Source organism: Monopterus albus, unplaced genomic scaffold, assembly GCF_001952655.1.
Source record: "Monopterus albus unplaced genomic scaffold, M_albus_1.0 scaffold336.1, whole genome shotgun sequence".
Lineage (NCBI taxonomy): Eukaryota > Metazoa > Chordata > Actinopteri > Synbranchiformes > Synbranchidae > Monopterus > Monopterus albus.
This window is the reverse complement of record NW_018128216.1, coordinates 680,094-702,100: the sequence shown is the minus strand read 5'-3', so window position 1 is coordinate 702,100 and position 22,007 is coordinate 680,094. Positions and strand designations below refer to the sequence as shown.

General features: G+C 41.2%; 1 protein-coding gene across 1 annotated transcript in view; it reads left to right on the top strand.

Moving 5' to 3' along the window:
- The first annotated feature begins 809 nt into the window (after window positions 1-809).
- Window positions 810-22,007, top strand: part of LOC109974518 (solute carrier family 12 member 7-like) — an 84,698-nt gene continuing 63,500 nt past the window's right edge. The window contains exon 1 of the mRNA XM_020624727.1: window positions 810-1,202. Within this exon, the coding sequence (XP_020480383.1) occupies window positions 1,091-1,202 (112 nt within the window). The 5' untranslated portion in view covers window positions 810-1,090. The remainder of the gene's footprint in view (window positions 1,203-22,007) is intronic.

Below are 22,007 nucleotides of genomic sequence, written 5' to 3'. Positions count from 1 at the left end.
GTTACCTTAGCTGCTAAGGCTTAGCAGCACCATAATAATTTTGTCCACATTCAGTTGGCAGTTCACTGAACTGAAGAATGCTTTCACCAGGATCCTAGACATGGTAGCTGCTTTTAGACAGTGCAATAGCTGCCAGGCAGATTCAGTCGACCTTTGATTTACATGTAGTTTGGATCCAGTGCCAAATTTGCAACCACACCCACTTAACCGGAATTGTAAGATGTTTCACTGAAACCTGAGCTGCAGTCTCCAAAACGCATTTTTAAAATACCTGTTTGGTTGGTTGACAAACTGTTACTTCAGAAATGAACTCAAAGTCTTACATACATATCACAGAACAGTGGTAAAGACTGACAGTTTTTCTCTAAGTTGTCTGTCTGTGTCTCTTTGATTCTCTTCAGCTCCCGCTCCTCCCCTTGCAGACTCTCTTTTTGCCTACACTGATCTTGCATGTCATCATGCTGGGGGAACTAAAGGTGCTGAGGCCACAGTAACTGGTTGTGACTCCAAATGTTTAGCTGTCTGTTGAGGCTCTGAGGCTGATGCATTATGACAGACCTGGAGCTCTGCCTCTGGGGCTTTTTTTCCAGCAGGGTTTTTTTTTTTTTTTTTTTTTAGCATTTCCAGTTATATAGGAGTGTTTGTTACTTGGTGTGATAATTAAGTCCTTGTATCACTTTCAGTGCACTGAGGAAATGAATTCTTGTTTTTAGATTAGTGGTAGGATCAGCTGATAGATTGAAATACGAAGCTTGACATAAGAGAATCCAGTGGGCTGGGAGGAAAAATGGATAAGAAATAGGAAGAAAGTTTTGACATGGTTTTCACATTGGGTGCAGAATCCTAGCGGTAGGAAGGAAAATTGAGAAGTAAGACCTGATGTCTGTCCAGGAGAGTTAAGCACATCAAGGGAGAAGGTCAGAAGAAAACGAGCAAACAGCCAAGATCAAGAGCCAGATAGGAGAAGAGTGGCAGCTTTTGGACAGAAGGACGCAGAGAGGGGCAGCAACACAGAGAGGAAGAGGGTGAAGGATAGAGAGACAAGAGTGTGAGAAATAGGACACTCGGAGAGGAAGCACGTGGTGTAAAAATGCCAACCAACTTCACTGTGGTCCCGGTGAAGGACGATACGAGACAGGCTAAAGATGGGAATGCAGAGGATGATGTGGATGACAACAACATGTCGAAAGAGGACACCGCAGGTGAGAACAGGTGTTGCTTTCTTTAGGTCTGTCAGGTGAGTGATTTAACACAAATGAGAAAGGTAAAAGAGTGAAACTCAGCCAGTCATTACACCTTTTAACACAATAACGCATCTTTACTTTTCTGTTGAGACAGTAAGTGGTTCTGGAAAGTTCCAGACTTTGCCTTTAGTATCCAGTGCAAGATAACTTTTTTTTTTAAATGCCACTAGTTATCATGGTCAATATTTGTCAGAAAAGTGTTGGGTGTGGGTGGATGAGGTGGGATTTTAGGGAAAGCTTGCTCGTTTTCCAGTAGTTGCATGAGCTGGCGGTTTCTTTCACACGCTGCTGCCACTTAAGGGACTATGACATGAATGTTCCAAGCCAGTGTTTCCCCTTTGGCCAAAATCTCTCTATTTCCCATTATCTCCACACCACTGTTGGCCTGTTTTAAATTTGCTTTTTGCGTCTATTTTGCCTGGCCACTTTCTCAACATCACTTTAATTCTGTTGTATTCTATAAACTGCCATGTTACCATGTGTTGTAGTAATAAACACAGGGCCAACACTTATAATTTAACTGGCATCCCCCAAAGCCCAGCTCTTTGTGTTGATTACCCCTGACAAGTTGACCAATCTCCTATATGACTGATCCTTTGATGACCCAGCAGTAAACCTTAGTGTGCAACAAACACCAGAACCTTTACACAATGCCTTGGCTGAGGCATAACACATATCCCCAAGGGAACATTTCTGGATGAATGCATACAGTATATGAACTTACAGTAAATGTATGTATGTATGTATGTATGTACAGGCGTATTGTATGTGAAGCTCAGTAGGTTTGTGCCAGTAACAAATTAATAAACCACAGTGTACTTTGTGAAGCCTCATATACAGCCTGTGTTTGTTGAGCTGACAGTTGGTACGAGGGCCAGCTTTGTGGACCTAATAAGTTAGCTTAACTCTACCCTTTATAAGCTCTGTTTTTGTACAAAGCCTCTTCCGGCTCTTTTAAACCAGGAACTTCCAAAAAGACGAAGTAGACCACTTTAGATTTTATAAAAAATAACCGTACTGGTTTATTCAGAGGATCACAGGTAAAATTAACATCACACGTCCAGATCTCTCCCACCACCAAACCTGCGCGCAGGCAGCTTGGAAGATGAAAGACCCTGGACCATGAAACCTATATAATTTTAATGATTCTGGGCTAGCCCCATACTACGCAGGGGCGTCAAACCGTGACGTCACCTGATATGCCAGCTTGCAGCTGACCATAACGATAGTCAAAACATGAGGAAAAGTCAAGGTGTGTGGCTGTTGTTTTGTGGTGTGTATCTAGAACAATTTAACATGACATTTCACATTAAGACAAATATTAAGATTAGCATTACAGTTAATACTAACAACTCTTTGCCTGCAAATGCAGTTTGCAAGCACATGAAATTAAACTGAGCAGTTAACAGCCTGAGCTAGACATCCTGTCTCCACTAAACATTTCTAGACAACAAATCTCTGAATATCTATCTAACTAAGAAATAACCTAACACCTTTTATATGAATACCTTTTCCTGACTTTTAGAGTACATTCCCTGCAGGTCTTAATGCTCAGATCCGATTTTTTGCCGAAATTCGATTTTTTTTGCACTGTTGTTCACACTGTCATTTAAATGTGACTGCCATCTCTCTCATGTGTGAACGGTATACGGCCCTGAGGTGACCCGCATGCGCAGAAGAGGACGTGACGTCAGACGCAGCGTACTGTGTTTGCAAAAATAAAAATGGATGCGACTCGTGATAGCATGTGCGTAGCGATGTACTAGTTAATGTGCAATCGAAATAAATAAATAATAATAAGAATATCAAGAAGAAGGAGAGCACAAATATTGCGTTTGGCCTCGCCTCCTCCAGCACAGAATTGTGACGTCTGTCGCATTTCAGTGACATAAAAATTGCATGAAATGCGACATGGCCGTTCAGACTGAAGTCGCATTGCAAAACATTGGATATGTATCCGATTTAGGACCACATATGAAAGTGGCCTGGGCCTGATTTGAAAAAAATCGGATTTGTGCTGTTCACACTGTCGTAAGGAAATCGGATATGGGTCACATTTGGGCAAAAAGATCGGATTTGGGCCACTTCAGCCTGCAGTGTGAACGTAGTCTTACTGGCAGTGGGGTGAGAGCCTGGGATGACATGTCACAAAGACTATGAACATGATTATGTGTTGTAACTTGGCTTGAAGAAGCATCAGGACCACAGATATTTTAAACCCACAGGTAATCTACAATAGACTCTAGCTTATCATCACCAGCTAGAGCAGAGGATCAGCTGTATCATTGGAACATTTCTGTCTTAGATATCTTATTTGGTGAAAACCTTATATGTACTGTACATTATGGTAAAATGATACCAACAGGCACGATGGACTGGAAAGGGAGGATGCTGAAGCTGTAAAGTTTATGTGATTTAGCAGGGAAGGTCCTTTTTATAGCATAAATGTTGTGTAGTCTTTACTGAGGGTCAAATAGCTGTGCTTCCTGTTGGAGGTGAGGCACCACCCCTTGCTGTAATGTAAAGTGCTCCAGTTCTGTTTCAGACTAAACCCCCTGCTCTCATTTTCTGGTTCTTTCTCAGTTTTGTTAGAAAATAACCCGATTCTTTTGTTGGAAGCACGAGAAGTGAAGATAGAGAGGACCGTTTAAAATCAACAGAAAGTTTACTGAAAGTCTGAGCACAGGTAGGCCTTACAGCGCTGGGATCAGAGGGACAGAACTCCCACAGGAGTTCCGTCCACTGAACCCCGAATTAAGTTCTTACAATACATTTTATCTTCTTGGGCTGCTCCGTCCTGGACAGAGGTACAACATTCAACAGCTTTTTGATCCTATTGTCCATTTGGTGTGAACCGGAGCTCCCACTTGGTAGAATGTGGTAAAGTGTAGGTGTGTGTGTGTGTGTGTGTGTGTGTGTGTGTGTCTCAGGTTGTAGCCCCCCTGTGTGTGTGTAAGACACCCCCTGGTGAGGCAGAACTTGGGATATGCTATGTGGGTCTAGGTGTGGGTGTGAAACGGGCCAGCAGGGCTTTGTTAAAATGTAAATAGGCTATCTGGTCACAAAGAGATGTAGACATCTAGTCTCTACAGAAGTTACAGCATTCAAAGTAAGCAGATTCTACTTCATTACAGTTATAAGATATACAGTATAAGAAAGGAAATAAATGTATTAAAATAGCCAAACCTCAGTAGTTCTGGACAACCATTAATACAGCTGTAATATGTATAGACAAGGAAAATAAAGTTATGAAAAGTAACTAAAGGGAACTACAGGTATGAGAAGTAACTAAAGCTTATAAAGTAACTAGAGTTTATAAGACTCAAATCTTACAGTTTGTTCCTTCCTGAAATTTTATTTTGGTGTCCCAGCTAACTTGGCATTTCAGGAATGCATGTGTTGGAGGTCCAGTTAACTTCTGGCACATGGCCCACCATCTGTTCAGTGAATATGTATTTTGTTCCGTCTTCACTGCTGGATAGGAGGAACAGAGCATAAAGTTAGCAATGGGAGTGATCAAAATCTCTGTGGGAGTGGGGTCATCAGAGGATCAGCCATATAGGAGATTGGTAGGAGTGTACATAATGGTCAAAAACTTTATGGGATGGGATCAGTGCAGGGCGTACCTTGAATGTAAACTCCCCAACAGTGACTACGTTTTTGGCAATTTTATTGAAACGTGTTTCCTGTTAGTCTGCTTCTTTTTAAAGAACTCTATGCATAACTAATTGTTATGAGTAATATTTTGGCCACATCTAGCAAGAACTAGAAGAAATTATGAGGCGTGGAAAGGAATAAGTAATGTGATGTAGCATACAGAGCCACAAAGTGCCAGTTAGGAGGAGGATGTGGTTGGGGTGGATTGCTAGTTACACAAAATACAGGATTTTCCCTCAAGCAAGCAGGGTTCATTTCCACAGTGTGACTTTTAGTTGATAATCCTAACCAACTAGTTTGTGTGGCAAAATGTAATGAAACCATGATGGCAAATTTACGACGGTTTCTGAGACAAACTTGGCGTCGGGGCTTGCTGCTAGTCAGCCAGTTCTCTAGCCATTGTGTTTATGGCTGTTTCCATTACAACAAATGTCTGTAAAGCTTGTGCGCTGTACATTGTTGAGATGTTGCTATGGGTTGTCAGAGACGGAAGGGATAAATGACCATATGGGTAATATAGGACTTGGTTCATTTGACTGATTTGATTTTGATTTATTTCCCCATGTAACAATAAGTAAAAAAGAGAAGAGACAAAAATCCCCTGCCAAAACAAAAAATGCTGTTAAGTATTTATGTTTGTGTGTTGTCTACACTGTGTTTTATGTCACCAGAGGATTCTGACTGTGGATGTATTGATTGTCATGACACGCTCCTCTAGTCAGAGGCGGAGCCAGGCAGTTTTCAGTTGCTGCTGTGAGTAAACGGTTAAAAAGATCAGACCAAAAAAAAAAGAAGAGCTTTACGTTAAAATGCGGTTCTTGCCATTTTGTAATAAGAAGCACTTGCACATATTTGACTGCAGTGTCCAAAATTGTATCAGAAAGGACTGATGATAAAATTTCTCTCACGAGGAAACGAATCAGACTCAACAGCATTTAAACACACTAGTCACCCGTCCATCCACAGCTTCTGCTAGGCCATGTATTAAACTTCATCATGACAGGCAGATACCAACACTTACTGGTCACATGTAGCCTGCCAAGTATTTACAGTATTGTTCAAAATAATAGCAGTACAATGTGACTAACCAGAATAATCCAGGTTTTTAGTATATTTTTTATTGCTACATGGCAAACAAGTTACCAGTAGGTGCAGTAGATTCTCAGAAAGCAAACAAGACCCAGCATTCATGATATGCACGCTCTTAAGGCTGTGCAATTGGGCAATTAGTTGAAAGGGGTGTGTTCAAAAAAATAGCAGTGTCTGCCGTTGACTGTACAAACACAAAACTATTTTGTACAAACGTTTTTGTTTCTAGGATTTAGCAATCCTGTGAATCACTAAACTAATATTTAGTTGTATGACCACAGTTTTTTATAACTGCTTCACATCTGTGTGGCATGGAGTCAACCAACTTGTGGCACCTTTCAGCTGTTATTACACTCCATGATTCTTTAACAACATTCCACAATTCATTTACATTTCTTGGTTTTGCTTCAGAAACAGCATTTTTGATATCACCCCACAAGTTCTCGATTGGATTAAGGTCCGGGGATTGGGCTGGCCACTCCATAACATTAATTTTGTTGGTTTGGAACCAAGACTTTGCTCGTTTACTAGTGTGTTTGGGGTCATTGTCTTGTTGAAACAACCATTTCAAGGGCATGTCCTCTTCAGCATAAGGCAACATGACCTCTTCAAGTATTTTGACATATGCAAACTGATCCATGATCCCTGGTATGCGATAAATAGGCCCAACACCATAGTAGGAGAAACATGCCCATATCATGATGCTTGCACCACCATGCTTCACTGTCTTCACTGTGTACTGTGGCTTGAATTCAGAGTTTGGGGGGCGTCTCACAAACTGTCTGTGGCCCTTGGACCCAAAAAGAACAATTTTACTCTCATCAGTCCACAAAATGTTCCTCCATTTCTCTTTAGGCCAGTTGATGTGTTCTTTGGCAAATTGTAACCTCTTCTGCACGTGCCTTTTTTTTAACAGAGGGACTTTGCGGGGGATTCTTGAAAATAGATTAGCTTCACACAGACGTCTTCTAACTGTCACAGTACTTACAGGTAACTCCAGACTGTCTTTGATCATCCTGGAGCTGATCATTGGCTGGGCCTTTGCCATTCTGGTTATTCTTCGATCCATTTTGATGGTTGTCTTCCGTTTTCTTCCACGTCTCTCTGGTTTTGCTCTCCATTTTAAGGCATTGGAGATCATTTTAGCTGAACGTTTGTACAGTCAACGGCAGACACTGCTATTTTTTTGAACACACCCCTTTCAACTAATTGCCCAATTGCACAGCCTTAAGAGCGTGCATATCATGAATGCTGGGTCTTGTTTGCTTTCTGAGAATCTACTGCACCTACTGGTAACTTGTTTGCCATGTAGCAATAAAAAATATACTAAAAACCTGGATTATTCTGGTTAGTCACATTGTACTGCTATTATTTTGAACAATACTGTACAACAGCAAACAACTATAAACATGCACACACAGCCTGCTTTACAACCCCAAAGCAAAAAAAGTTGGGCTGGTATGTAAAATTTGCAATACAGATGATTTACACATCACTTTTTTTACATTTTGATTTTTTTTTTTTTTATATATAAGATGCCAACTTCTTATTTGGGGTTATACGTTAAACCAGATGATTTTTTTTTACTCCTCTCCCCCTGCCAAAAAACATCTGCCTCACTAAATCAAAGGCTGATCCTTTTCCATCCTTGCGTTTCCATGTTGTCAGTTCATCCTTTATGCATCCCAATTGTAAAAGTGTCCAGTAATGTTACTTAAAACTCATTGGGTCAGAAAAATAAATTGGCATGCTCTGAGCTAATACTTACAGGTCTGATCACTCACTCTCTCCATTTGTTTTAGGAAACACCAGGGGCCCGTTGACTCGCTCAAAAGTTGAGGCGACTCATGGCTGTCAGTGGCAGCACACAAAGATAGAAACACACCACTCCTTGGCTTATAAATATTAGACACACTGAAGAGTTTTTGGCCTCCAGTAAACTCCTGTCACTTTAGTGGACTCTTCTCACGTAGCTGTTAATTATGGAGCATTAGCTGCTATTGCTAATGAAACGTTTCCTGTTGCTGCTCCTTCACATGAAAAGCAATACATAGCATACAATCCTGAATGGCTGTTATTGTGAAGCGGTATACTTTGTCACTGACATTAAGGTGGCTTTTGTTGGATAAAAGAAAATACTCTTTCACAAGTTTCATTCACAAGATGGACAACGTTTTTCTTCAGCTCACAGAATATTAGTAGCATTAGGAATTGAGTGAATGAAGCCTTTGCAGCTCAGTTCATTACCTCCCATGTTAAAGAATCTTTTGTTCATGTTCTCTAGTTGTAAACTGTTATGGCTAGCCATATCACAATTACTGGTGAGGACTCAGAGAAATGCAGGACTCGCACTCAGGTTTGGAAAAGGTAAAATATTTTAACGAATACTGGATGAAGAATAGATGGGGGCTGAACACAGATACTTCAGCAGATTTCGGGCAGCTGGGGATGCTGTGCTGACTGGACCGGTTGCTCAGGAGCTTAATACATACAGCGTTACTGGCAGGATGGGGAGAGGTCATCTGGCGACAGGGACATACCGGCGCTCTCTTTTAGTACTGCTCAGATGATTGAGAGCAGGTGTGCCTCGCCGTAGAGAGGGTGCTCCCTCCCATGTGGGGGTGGGGTTGTGGAAAGTCCCCATGCTGGCTGATGAAGTACTGGGGGTGGCCTGATCCACAGGTGTAACACAAACAGACCCTTTCAGTTTACCCTTCATTAAAAAAATGAGTGTTCAATAAACGGCACATTCATGCATAACACTACTTAAGTGTGACTGGATGGAGAAGCTAAAACCATTTTATTTTTGCTTTATTTAGTCTAAAAAGAACAGATAACCTAGTAATGATGTTTTATTCACCAACATTGTCACCCTTCTGCAAATCAAAATTGACAGGTTTTGTGAGGGAGTCATACAACACAGGCAAAGTTTGACATCAGTACTTCTCAGTACAGATTGTACAGCGTAGTTACAGCCATGGCCAAAAATATTGGCACCCCTGTGTTCATACTTCAGATAATGCACAACTTCTCCCAGAAAACAGCTACATTCACAAATTATTCTCATGTTTATTTCTTTTGTTTGCATTGGAACAACACAAAAAGCAGAGGAAAAAATCCAAATCTGATCCACACAGAACTCCAGAAATGGACTGGATGGAAATCATCAGAAATAGTTGTATTTCCAGCCTGTGATGCTCCTTTAATGTGTTTACTATTATGTGGACCAAAGAAAAGCAGCAAATCTTCACATTTAAGCAAGTACAATCAGAAAAAAATTACACTTTTGTAGAAAAATGAAATAATTAGCCATCAATTATTTGAATAATTGTAGCAGTCCTAAAGGAAATCACAGTTTGTGTTGATATTTTTTCCTCCATGACAGATTTTATGTTTTACTGTCGTACTAGGTTATAAGTGATGTCAGGTCTAATGCATTGCATTAGCCTGCCATTAGCTGAGAAAGCAAAAGTTCACTGTGGGAACATGATTATCCATGATTGTGCCTCCACATCAGTTTACCTGCCAAGTTTGTCTGACCAGTATTGGGGAAAAGCCACATTTCATGGTATCAGCAGCTAATTTATTACAAAATGTAAGAGGAATGGTTTATGAGCAGCTGTAATGGACTTGTGATTCATTGTATGTCGGCTATTGCATGTCATGGGTGAGAGGTGGAAGGTGGCTCCCTTTGTGTTGGCAAGCACGCAGTCCAGTCTGTAATATGGACTGCCTACTGTAGATATAGCCTAGCATTACTTTCACTCAGGTCAGGTAGGTAGCAGGAGTCTACTAGCTCAGTAGGGTCAGGTCTTAAAGATCCATGTGTGGACCTGGCTGTGGTGTCAGTTTCATGCCCCTGCAGACCAGTAGGAGCAGCTGGGGGAGTTTGTTTTAGGTTATTTGTACTGCATCATGTGTCCAACCTGACCCTGCAATGTTGCTCAACTTTCATTTTATGTTTGTGCTGGCCACATTACTCAGTTCTGCTTGTTCCATCTGCAACAGAGCAACACAGTCAGACATCATTATTCAACATCAGTACTTGCACCATAAAAATGGAAAAATGATTGGGTAGATCCTCCAGATATTTCTTGGAAATAGTATTGTGCTTTTGGCCTGTCAATGGTTGGTTGATTGTGGGTTTATGGTATCACTACTGGTTAGATTAATAGGTTGTTAAACAGATGTTCAAGGTGAATTTTCTGTTTAAGTTCACTAACAAACAGTTCTCTGATATATACAGTTAATTCACATTTATTTCCAATGTATAGATAATGTTAGTCAAAGTGGACTTTATGTCGTCCCTTACTGCTGTGGTGATGTGTGTGTGAGGTCAATAAGAGAGAAGTGCATGTAGAAAAAAAGAGAAGGAAGAGGGGAGGGGAAAATGGAATGTAGAGAGTGAATGAAGCAACGGGACAGGACATACTATGGCTTATAATCCCACAGGTTTTTTTTGTTTGTTTTTTTTACTTGATCAAGAACAGCACTGAACATTTTGACTTGTTACTTAATAAGCTGCATGCTTTAAAGGGAAAAACAGAGATATTCCCAGCATTAAGTACCTTCCCTGTTAGGCCTTCAACCATTTGCTCAACATTTAAGCTGAAATTTTACTGACATTTGGCCTGACCTGGGAAGATGGGTAGACCAAAGCAACAAAATAGGTCCTATGTACGTATGCTAAAGATAGGACATAAGATCCAGGCTAAACACTCAGTGAAACCTCTCCTCTTACCTTCAGGTATAGGAAACTGTGTCCTATACATAATTTACACATGTCAAATTATCATCAGAGGACAAGCCCACCAACTGTCAAATGTGTTTAATTTCAATGCTGTTCACTGGCTGATTCAGTGAGACAGTTCTACCTTCTCTGACTGCTGCTTCCTATTTCCTGTTTGGTGATCTCCTCCCCACCATTTCCCTTCCCTCAATATGGTGTCTCTGATAAGCCTCAAGCCCTCAGTGAACAGGCACGAGTGGTTTTTTCCCTGTATCTGTTCTTTCACAGTCAGCTGTAGTTTGTGAGGTCACAGGGTTCACATGACTTTTGTTAACCTAGGTTCACAGATGGATAGATGTGGGTGTGACATTGCTGATTAATGTCAGAAGACAAGCTGTGACTTTGCTGTTCCAATCTGTCAGGTCAGCTCGGCGCGACCTGCCTCTCTTCCGCCTTCCTCTCCTCTGTTCTCTCGACCTGCCTCTGTTTGCACGACCTGCCTCACTTTTTCTTTTCTCTCTCCTACTCTTTTTGTGGGATCCGCGCCTCAGCTGTTTTGCTTTATGTAATTAGTGACTCGTGGGTTGTCGCGCACAGCTGAGGCGCGTTAGCTTAATGACTTCCCTATCTTATATATACCTCTGGCAGACGCTCCTTCGTTGCTGGAGCATTACTCAAAGTACGTGACTTAACTACTGTAACGTGCATACCCTGTAACAGCCCTACAGGCGTGGTATGTATCAGATGTTTTGTGTTTTCCACGCTGACAGTCCCTGTGCTGTGGATCTCACAATATACGTAGGTTATATGTTTTTGTACTATACAGTCCATGCTGACAGTTCCTGTGCTGTGGACCTCCTCGTGTGTTTTTTTTTTTGTTCATGAGGTTAGCCAGACGCTACTTGTTTTATCCCAGCTGACAGTTCCTGTGCTGTGGAAATTCGTTTTGTTCGTCTGTCCCCCTTGGTTAGCCTGTCTTTTCGCCTGTCCATTCTCCTCCTCCTGCTCTCCTGATTCCTGCCGTCAGTTTGTCTGTTTACCTGTTCGTCCTGGTTTATATGTACATGACCCTTATTATGTTACTTTGTGTTGTGTTCCAGTAAAACACCTTCTTTACTAGCACCTGGGTCAGCATACTTGAGTCCTGCCTCAGTTCTCCCTCACCCTCCTGGTGAGGGGACCTCAACCCTAACACAATCATCACACCATTAAAAGATTAAAGTAGCTCTTTGGGAAAAGCCTGGTTAGAACCATACTCATTAGCTATAAAATGTTAGTACAACCAACAGCTGATTTCTAGATCCCATCATGTTTACTTTGTCTTGGCTACATTTAAAGTGGACTCGCGGAGTTGTTATAGAAATGGGTCTGGTGTGACTGGGGATGAACTAGATAACTTATTGATCCTGAGGGAAATTCAGGTGTCCAGTAGCAACAGCAAATACAAAACTTTAGCAAGCCAGTTACAGCTATGAGGAAAGGTTTGTATGTATGCAAGCACAGCTTCTTTCAGATGGTGTAATAGTGACACCATCTGGAGAATGGTGGACTCTCTCTGGCTCTGTGTTGGGGTTTGTGTCTGGTATTACTTGCTTTGCAGGGACTGATTTTTCAGTAAAATATGAATTGATTAATAGTTTTGCTTGCTATGGATGAGTTAACTTGGTATCAGGGGAAAGCCTTTACCTGTGATAAGTCTAATTTTTCTTTCATGGCCATGATTCATTTTGACTTTTGGTCAGAACGAACGAGAGAGACTGGGTTAAAATAAGAATACTGCTTTACTGTATTTTCCTGTGATGACATTGATTTTGCAATTTAAGGTACAAATGGATGCCTTTTATAGTAAATTTATTACAGCTTACATTTCTCTTGTGTACCAACCAGTACATTTGCACTGTTCTTCCATTTATAAGTTTTGATAATTTGTAAATAATAGTTTCTATCTAAAATGCTTTATAAGTGCTTCATTGTAGAGTATGTTAAACTGTGGAGGATTCACTTCAATTTGATGCAATTTTGGAACATACTGTACCATTCACACAGCAAATTTCAAATTGCAAATTTAACACTGAGTTAAAATGAACACTCTCTTAGGGTTTATATGGGAACCACTGGAAAAGTGTTAAATTAAAACGTTTGAAAGTTACAATTATAAACACTATGGCAGTGTTACTTAAACTCTTACAGTGTAAATTTTTAACACCACAACAGATGACAAGAACACTAAGTAAGTGTTTAAAGTTCACTCATTACAGACACTGGAGTAAATTGTCAACACCACTAGAAATCGGGTTAACATTTTATGGTGACAATTTATGCTAAAATAGTGTTGATTACACTACTAATGAAAGCTAAATGGTGCACTTGGATTAACATTATTAAGAGTTAAAATGAATCTGTTTGGATCTGTAATTATTCTAACATCCATGTGCAATAATCACTAAAAAGTATTGCAATGAACAAAAATATTTATTTTTCCTTTAACAAAGGTATTAAATTTGTCAAACAGTGCACTGAAAAACCCTGCACAATGACCTTGTATGGTACAGTATCAACCAAAATTGAGATACCTCACTGTTGCCCTATACAATACAGCCATATGGCACAACATAGTAAAATTGAGTCAGTACCGTAAGACATTTGGATATCAAAGGGCTTGAAGTATCTCAACTCATGAGGTGATACAACTGAAACATTACGCACTTGGTCAACAACATCAAAAGCATGAAAATGCTCCTCAAATGTAGTCTCCATTTCTGATACACACACACAAAGAAAAAACACTTCATTTCTCAGAAAGATACAGTCTTACTGAAAACTGGCATCTCAGTGCAAACAAGATCCATGTGATACTCAATACCATTAAGTTTAACCCATGTCATAACACTTATTTCACTTGACATATCAACCATTTTCAACATCACTCAGTATTTTTTTGAATTGACAGGTCCAGACTCAATACCCGTGGCAGACAGTGACTTTTTGTGCTAACAGAATGTTGTAGATTTACTACAAAGATTATGTCAAAACTTAAAGCTAAATGTAAAGTGTGTAAAGTAACTGCAATAGGTGCATTGTACAACAATCTGTAATTGCTACACGTACACATTGTTAGAACACTGAACTTGGCTCTTAGCTCCTGTTCATAAACTTGGCTCTCAATTCCTTCACCTTTGGGCTTTCTTTAGTGGTGTCAACATCAATACTGTAGATTGTAGTCTGAAGGCATGTGTACATGTTGCTTAGAGCAGTGTCATAGCTGACACTGAACACAAAGTGTGCTTTAAAGAGTTCATCAAAGGCCGCCAATGATGTAGTTACCTGGCATGGGATGAGCTTCTTGTCCAGCACAATGTAGAAAGTGCTGATGGCCTGCTTGCTGGTTCCAGAAGAGAGAAGGTATGGCTGGTAATGTCCCTCTTGGTTCTTTAGCTGTTCTTCTAAGCTCCTGCATGACTGAGGGGAAATATTACAAATACTGTTGAAACACTGCTTTCCACTTAAATCATAAACTGTGGCACAGTACATACCTTGTGGAACACAACTAGGTGGTCCATGGCCAGAGCAACACTGATATTCTATGCTTTCTTTTTAATTGGCTGAGGTGGAAGGATATGCAAGAGCAGCAGGAACAACGCCTTATCACTGTCCCACTCTATAGGAAGCAAAAACAACTCAGTTTTGTTTTCATGACAAATATGTCTCCTTTCAAAAAGAACCATCTTTTTATTTAATCCACTGTTTTGTTATGTCACCTCTTAAGTACCGTGTGTGACCTGTTTGAAAATTCATTTCATTTGTCCTTCAACTCAGTACTTGGGCACTGAAATGAAAAAATATTTCATATTTTATTGACATATCTAACAATTGTGTGCTAAGTTTAACTCTATTAACTGCAGTTACAAAAAAAGAATGACAATTCTTATCAGCCCTTTAGTATCCAGCAGCCTTGTAAACACAGAGTATATAGCGTGTGATTCATCTGGGCTGTGGATGAGATGCTGCCTATACTCAAAGGTATCCTTCATCTTCTCCAGGATGATTTCTCTGTCACTGGTGTGGTTCAACAAGGATATGACCTTTTTGCAACGCTCTTCGTGTAACTGACCACCACACTGACGCAGTTCCCTCTCCCATCTTCGACCACCTCCTTGTGCTATATGCGTTTGAGTTCTTGTACACAAGTTTTGTCTTCATAAATAATATAGCTTTACTGAATACATTTTATATTGTATGTCTGCAGATTAATCCCTATTCAGTTATAGTTCCAGACAATTCACAATGCTTATATATAATAAATCTATACATAATTCCCGCAGAAATCCCTCAAAACCGGAGGCACTTTAACACTTCACTACATTTTTGGCGACTTAACAGGTTGACAAATTCAGCCAAACTAACATTTTTTTACCTGAGGGATGACTTTTTGAACAGAGATCTTCCTGACCTTGTTGACTGCTATGAATCAAGAGTATAGAAAATTAAAGCATTATCAAGATTGCAACCGAAGGTCAACAACTATAATTAACGTTACACATATTAAATGTCATTACACATGTGAGTTAACATTCCATTAATTAAGACTTTAGCTAACTAATGTTATGTTACCAGTATATAGACGGCGAACCGATTTTGCAGCTAAAACCCAAGGCACTGCAGTGTCAGTTGAAATGCTGTTTGTATGAAATAGTTAATATGACGTTCTCCTCAGCCAAAACAGCTTAAAATGATTTTTAAAGAGTGCACCTACACGTTAGCCCACACGTCCTAAAATTCAACTTAGCTAGCCAACTTCAATTAACTTTAGTTAACATTGTCACTTACCAGTAAGCGAATTGTTAACCTGATTCTTTAATTGAAAGCCCGAGAAGTGAAGACAGAAGAGGACCGTATAAAATCAACAGAAATTTATTCAGTCTAGTCACATGTGAAGCCATTACAGCGCTGGGGTCAGAGAATCAGAGTTTCTGTAGGAACTCTGTCATCTAAGAGCGCCAAACCATTGTCTGTAGTTCCATTTATTTTTGTGGGCGGGAACTGCCCCAGACAGAGATTGGACTTGCACGTACCCTAAGCAAGTCGGCCTCTGCTCATGTAAACTACTAAATATGCAAATAAAATGGTGTGTGAATGTTGTAGTGTCAGACGGCAGCTAACAGAAACACGAACATATGGTCATCTTCAAAGAGCAGACATCCTGCATACAGAAACCCTAATAAACAGACAGTGAATACCGGACATTTGGTTCACTTTAAAGTGTAGACTTCCTGCAGACACATTCTTTAACAGACGAACAGGAGATACTAAGCGGTTTTAACAGTCATCAATGCAATATTGATACATATATGTAAGGAATAAAAAAAAAATAGGAAAAGAAACTTAAGTTCATCTAACTCAAATATTACAAAATGGCGGTGGAAACTTGCTAATAATGCTACAGGTTCTCATTGTAAACGCTAACATTTGAAACAAGCCAACATACGTGCATTGTAATGAGAAAATAGCTGGAATATAACAAGAATTATTTATATTAAACTCTCCAGTGTGTCCTTTTCATGCTCGAAGTGACACCAAAAAAATGGCGGCTGTCACAAATCTCCACAAGCATACCTGCCCAAATGCCTGGATGTTTAAAGTAACACTCTTCGGTGTTGAATACCATTAACACTGTAATGCTACACCACAAACATTATGTTTTCTCATTAGCAAAGAGTTCACTCTAGTAAAAACAACACCAGAACCTCAACACTTTACTCTAAAAGGACCCAACACCAGAATTTTAACTCCAGTGAATTTGCTGTGTTGGAATGACCTGAGCACATGACACTGGCTAAGACAGTCACAGTATTGTGTAATAAATAGCTGAATTCCCTGGTAGGCTAGTGTTTAAGGCACAGCGCTCTCGCAGCTGCAGCCCGGGTTTGAGTCAGGGTTGCGTCAGGAAGGGCATCCGGCATAAAACACGTGCCAAATGTCAAAATGCAAGTCATCAGTGTGACGATTCGTTGTGGTGACCCCTAAAGTGGGAAAAAGCCGAAAGTGACTTTCTTCCTTTGTATCAGATGACCATCTAGTCTTACATAGACAAAGGTTTACATTCATTCATTAATTCACTTGTACTGTTCAGCCTTAAAATTTATGAAATTATTATTTTCTTGGGCAGCATGGTGGAGCAGTTGTTGGTGTTGTTTCCTCACAGCAATTAGGTTTTGGGTTAGAGCCCTGGCCAACCCGGGCCCTTTCTGTGTGAAGTTTGCATGTTCTTTCTGTGTGTGTGTCGGTTCTCTCCGGTTTCCTCCCACAGTCCAAAGACTGTGCTTAGGTTGATTAGCGACTCTAAATTACCCATAGGAGCCAGTGTGAGTGTGTGTGGCTTTCTGTCTTTGTCAGCCCTGTGACAGACTAGCGACCTGTTTGGGGTGGACCCCGCCTCTCGCCCAGTGCCAGCCTCCCCACCCGACCCATGTCAGGATAATCAGTATGGATGGAGTAATATTTTCTTCCATTACAGTGTTGGCTACTAAGGCTTGGGACCCAACCCAGCTCAAAGGCAGCATTGTTGTGTTTGTAAACATTTAGTAGTGGTAGTGGAATGACTTTTTAAAAGCACATAATCTGTGCCAGCAATCATGAATGTTTACAGCTCTACTTGAACATGGTCTTAAAAGTCATTTAACCTATGTCAGTAAGGACAGTTATGTCATCACAGTTTCCTCAGCATGGTATGAATGTTCTAACATAACCAATAAGCTAATTCCTACAGCAGGGGTCAACAAGTTGGCATGGCTTGTTCCCGCCCCCTCATCTGCAATGTTGTTGTCGCTATTTGCGTAGTTACAATTGGCTCCACATTTAAGCTAGCAAGCAAACGATGTTGCTTTCGAAAGGCCTAAAGAGGAAAGTTGACAACAAAAACAGGACATATAAAGAAAAATGGAAGGACAGGTATGCTTTCATTCTACCTGGTTTTGTGAATACCAAGCCTGTGTGTCTCATCTGCAACAAGGTAGTCGCCATTTGAAAGAATACAACATTAGATGACACCACGAGACAAAACACGAAGCTTTCAAGGTGTCTTTTCCACCCCAGAGTGAGGCACGAAAAATTACAAGGCACGGAGTCTGTGTGCGCATTCTGGCTCGCGTGCTCTGAGGATGACAGCATACTCAAGAAGCTTGCTTTTTATGTGTTTACTATGTTTCCTTCCACCTACACCTGTGAGGCAACTTTCTCGTCAATGAATGCCATAAAGACGCAGAAAAGAAACCGAGTGACGCATAAAAACTCCAGATGAAGCAGTGGTCAGTGTTCATAAAAACAAATGTTCATAAAAACAAATGCATAATAATAATTAAGTTGTTATAATAATAAAGAAAGTGTCTGAATATGTCCTTTATTTAATTTATATGCTCAGCTTTATGGATGTGAGTGCAGCAGTGACTCAACACTGAGCGGTTCTGTCACCGCAAGCTGCAGCACAGTGCGGGAAAGGAGGGGACGGGTTACAGAGCGACTCACAGTGAACCTCTGAAAGTGTCAAATTGAACTCAAATTAATAGTCATAAAATAACATAAAAAAGGATTGGACGCTGTTCGTGTGACTCTGACTCATGCTATATAAATATAACGTTTCAAAATTCATCCAGTGGGCCAAAAATATTTCAGGGTGGGCCAGAATTGGCCCGTGGGCCGGATGTTGCCGACCCCTTGCCGACTAGTAAACACTACCTTTAGCCCTTGTCTTTGTCTACACACACATGCACAATATCTATCGCAGCAACAATCTGACATCAAACCAAGTGAAACTTTATACTATTTAATCCGCGTGGGTGACATCTGCCAAAATAATGATGCTGCCAGTAAACGTTAGTGATTGACCGATTCATCGGGCCAATTTCTGTCATGGGCCGATGACTTTAATTGGCTGATGTCTCTGTTCTGCTAGTGCTGTGTACAGTGTATTTTTGTTGTGTCTCGGAAAAAAGCAGTTGTTAAGTGCAGGGCTCCTGAATGTGAGTGATCAGTCTCATTGTGAGACCACATTTATTTAAAGTGCGACTGACTTTTTTTCAAAAGTTGCAGTGGGTGCAATTGCAAAATAAACAGTTTATGCACGACCGACTGCTGTTGCTGTAGAAACAGTGGACAGATATGATTATCCCTGCGACACTGTCATTGCAACGTTTATGTGTAGGTTCCTCACTTGCTCGTCTCATGAAGAGTCAGTGTGGACTGGACTGAACAGATCTGGACTGAACAGATCAAAGTCACACATACAGGCCGCTCACGTCTAAGTGAAGTCCCAGTGTGAAGTTAGTAGTGGCTGAAACCCACCATCAAGTCCTTTTTTAAGTAGCAGGGTGCTAGTAACTGTAGTCCAGAAATGAGCTGCACTAGCAGGTGAGTCAAAGAGCTGAACTGTGCATGAAGACGTCAACAAAGATCAGAAATTCTTCTCCAGAAGAAAAACGGGCTACAAGTAAATCACGTACAAAAACAGCAAAACATGCACACAGTTCATCAGGTTTATACTGTACTTCAGTTGAAACTTGTGGCTGCGGATCGGTGCACTCCCAGCACCTCGCCTGCCAGCACTGGGACCATCAACAGCTCCACCTCTGCAGGTGCTGGAGTGCGCTCCCAGTGGCGAGGTGCACCAGCTTCAAATTAATGCAGTATTACTTAAGGGGAGCATGGGTGTGATTTCGTTGCCAGGTGATCTCTCCTCATCCTGCTGGTAACTTTGCATGTTTACATTGAGCTTGAGCACCTCTGTGGATTATTCTGCTAACCTGATTTTGACTACTCCCAGTGACTTTGCAGTTTCTGCCATTCTGATTTGTGATTGCTATTTTGTGTTATGAACTGTTTGCCAGTGGTTTGAGACACCTGATTTTTCTGTGACTCTCTGGACTCCGGCCTTTCTGATTTGCATTGCTACCTTTAGTTATATAACTATTTGCCAGTGTTTTGACATTCCTGATTTTCCTGTAACTTGGTTGGCTCCGGCCATTCTGATCTTGTGTGCCACTCTGCGCGAGGCCTGTGAACTGTTTCCTCCGTCAGAGAAAAATAGGTACTCAGCTTTCAGTTGTTGTTTTTTTCCCTGGCACTGGACCTCTGCCTCCAGCCCTCATCACATCCTCATTCAACCTGCCCTGCCGCCACCGGTCAGCCTGCCCAACTACACTACACAGATTCCTCTCACCGGGCCAGCGATCCCCTATGCCAGCTCCAGCCTCCTTGGACTGCTTTTCCGGCCAGCAGCGCACTCCAGCCTAAAGCCAGCACCCACCTATAGTCAGGTCCTCTGTTTTAATACTGTTTTAATACTTGATATAGACTCTATCGCCTGTTATCCTCTCTCACACTCATCCTCTGCTTTAACATAGTGCGCTGCACCTCTCCTTCAACCCTGGGTAGCTCCTCTAGCAGTCCAGTCAATACAGCACCCTCAGCTGCCCGAGATCCGCTGCAATATCTCCGGGTCTGGTCCTCATTGATTCCTCATTTCAGTATTTATTAAATTATTTGCTTTTCCAAGCCTGAGTGCGAGTCCTGCATTTTTCTGAGTCCCCTCCGTTGTGAGATGGCTAGCCGTAACAGAAACATAACAGTTTTCCAGGTATGGCGCCGTTCTGTGGCCTGCCATCGATCCCTCCCCTTTGTGCTCCTGTTATCCCTGATTTTGACTGTTACTTGGAATGCATCGGCTATTCTAGGTTCCTCAGCGCCAATTCCATGTTGCCAGTTTCCGCGACGCCCAAGAAGTGGTGTGGACTGGTCCAACCTCTGATCACTGAGATGGTCTTCCCAGCCGCCGAACTCTGCTTCATCAATCCGGATGGGTTTGATTAACACCAGGTCTCTGGCTAACAAGACTTATTTTAAATGACTTTTTTATATCGCGGGAACTGGATTTTATGTTGCTGACTGAGACCTGGCTAAAGGAAGGTGAGCATTCGGTATTTTCTGAACTTCTCCCACCGGATTGCTTCTTTTCTTAGCTCCCCGCACACATCAAGCAGGGGCGGCGGCCTGGCGTCAGTTTTTAAAAACAGTTTTAAATGTCAGCAGCTCACAGTGGACTCCTACTCCACCTTCGAGCTACAGCTATTTGTGGTGGAGCTCTCTTATCCACTCCTGTGTGCAGTGGTTTATCGCCCTTCTAGATTCAATCAAGGGTTTTACTCAGGAGTTCTTTGACTTCTTGGGCTTTATCCTGCCAAAGTTTGATAAGCTTTTAATACTGGGTGATTTTAACATTCATATCTGTTGTCCTGATGACCTATTGGCCAAAGCCTTTTTAAATAATATTGACTCTTTTAACCTCACTCAGTTGGTGCATGGCCCTACACATTAGCGCGGACACACATTGGACCTTGTGATCTCTCATGGACTGCCTGTTTCCATTACCGAAATATGTGACTCTCGGTTTTCGGATCACTTGCCTGTTTTATTCAATGTTGCTGCTCTGTCACTAGTCAAACCTTTTATTCCTGTTGCTTTTAGACATACTGTCACTTCCTCTACAGCAGGAGAATTTTCTATTCATTTTAAAAACTTTGGCCTGTATTTGATGGAAGATGTCTCCTCTTAAACGAATCCTGAGGAACTATTGAGTTCATTAACGACAACTTGCCAGGATATATTGGATTTTATCGCCCCTCTTTGACGTAGACCAGCCAAGATGCAAGCAGTGCCCTGGCTAAATGACTCTACTTGGGCACTTAGACAAAGATGTCAGCAAGCTGAACACAAATGGAAGAAGGATAAACTTCATGTTTCTCTCTGCTATTTCTGGGATTGTCTCTCTGACTATCAGAAGACTGTAAAATCTGCCAAATCAAGCTACCTTTCCAACATTGTCACCAGTAATCATCATAAGCCTCAGGTCTTGTTTAGTACAATTAATTCTGCTATCAACCTGTGTAACCTTGCGTCTCATCCCGAGGCATCTGTAGCAGTATGTGAGGGTTTTCTTCAATATTTTACTGATAAAATCACTAGCATTAGGCAGTCCTCCAGTTCTACTAATCCTGACCCATCTGATATTCCTTTGCATTTTGCTGTCTTTGATCAGTTTGAGCCTGTATCCTTACCTCTGCTATCTGAACTGGTTAACCACATGAAAGCATCTCACTGTTCTTTGGATTGTTTGTCAGCTAGAGTGTTTAAGGATGTTTTTGATTCTGTTGGGCCTAGCTTTATGGCTCTGATTAATTTATGTTTACGAACAGGCTCAGTTCCAGATGTTTTTAAAAGAGCAATTGACCAGCCTCTTC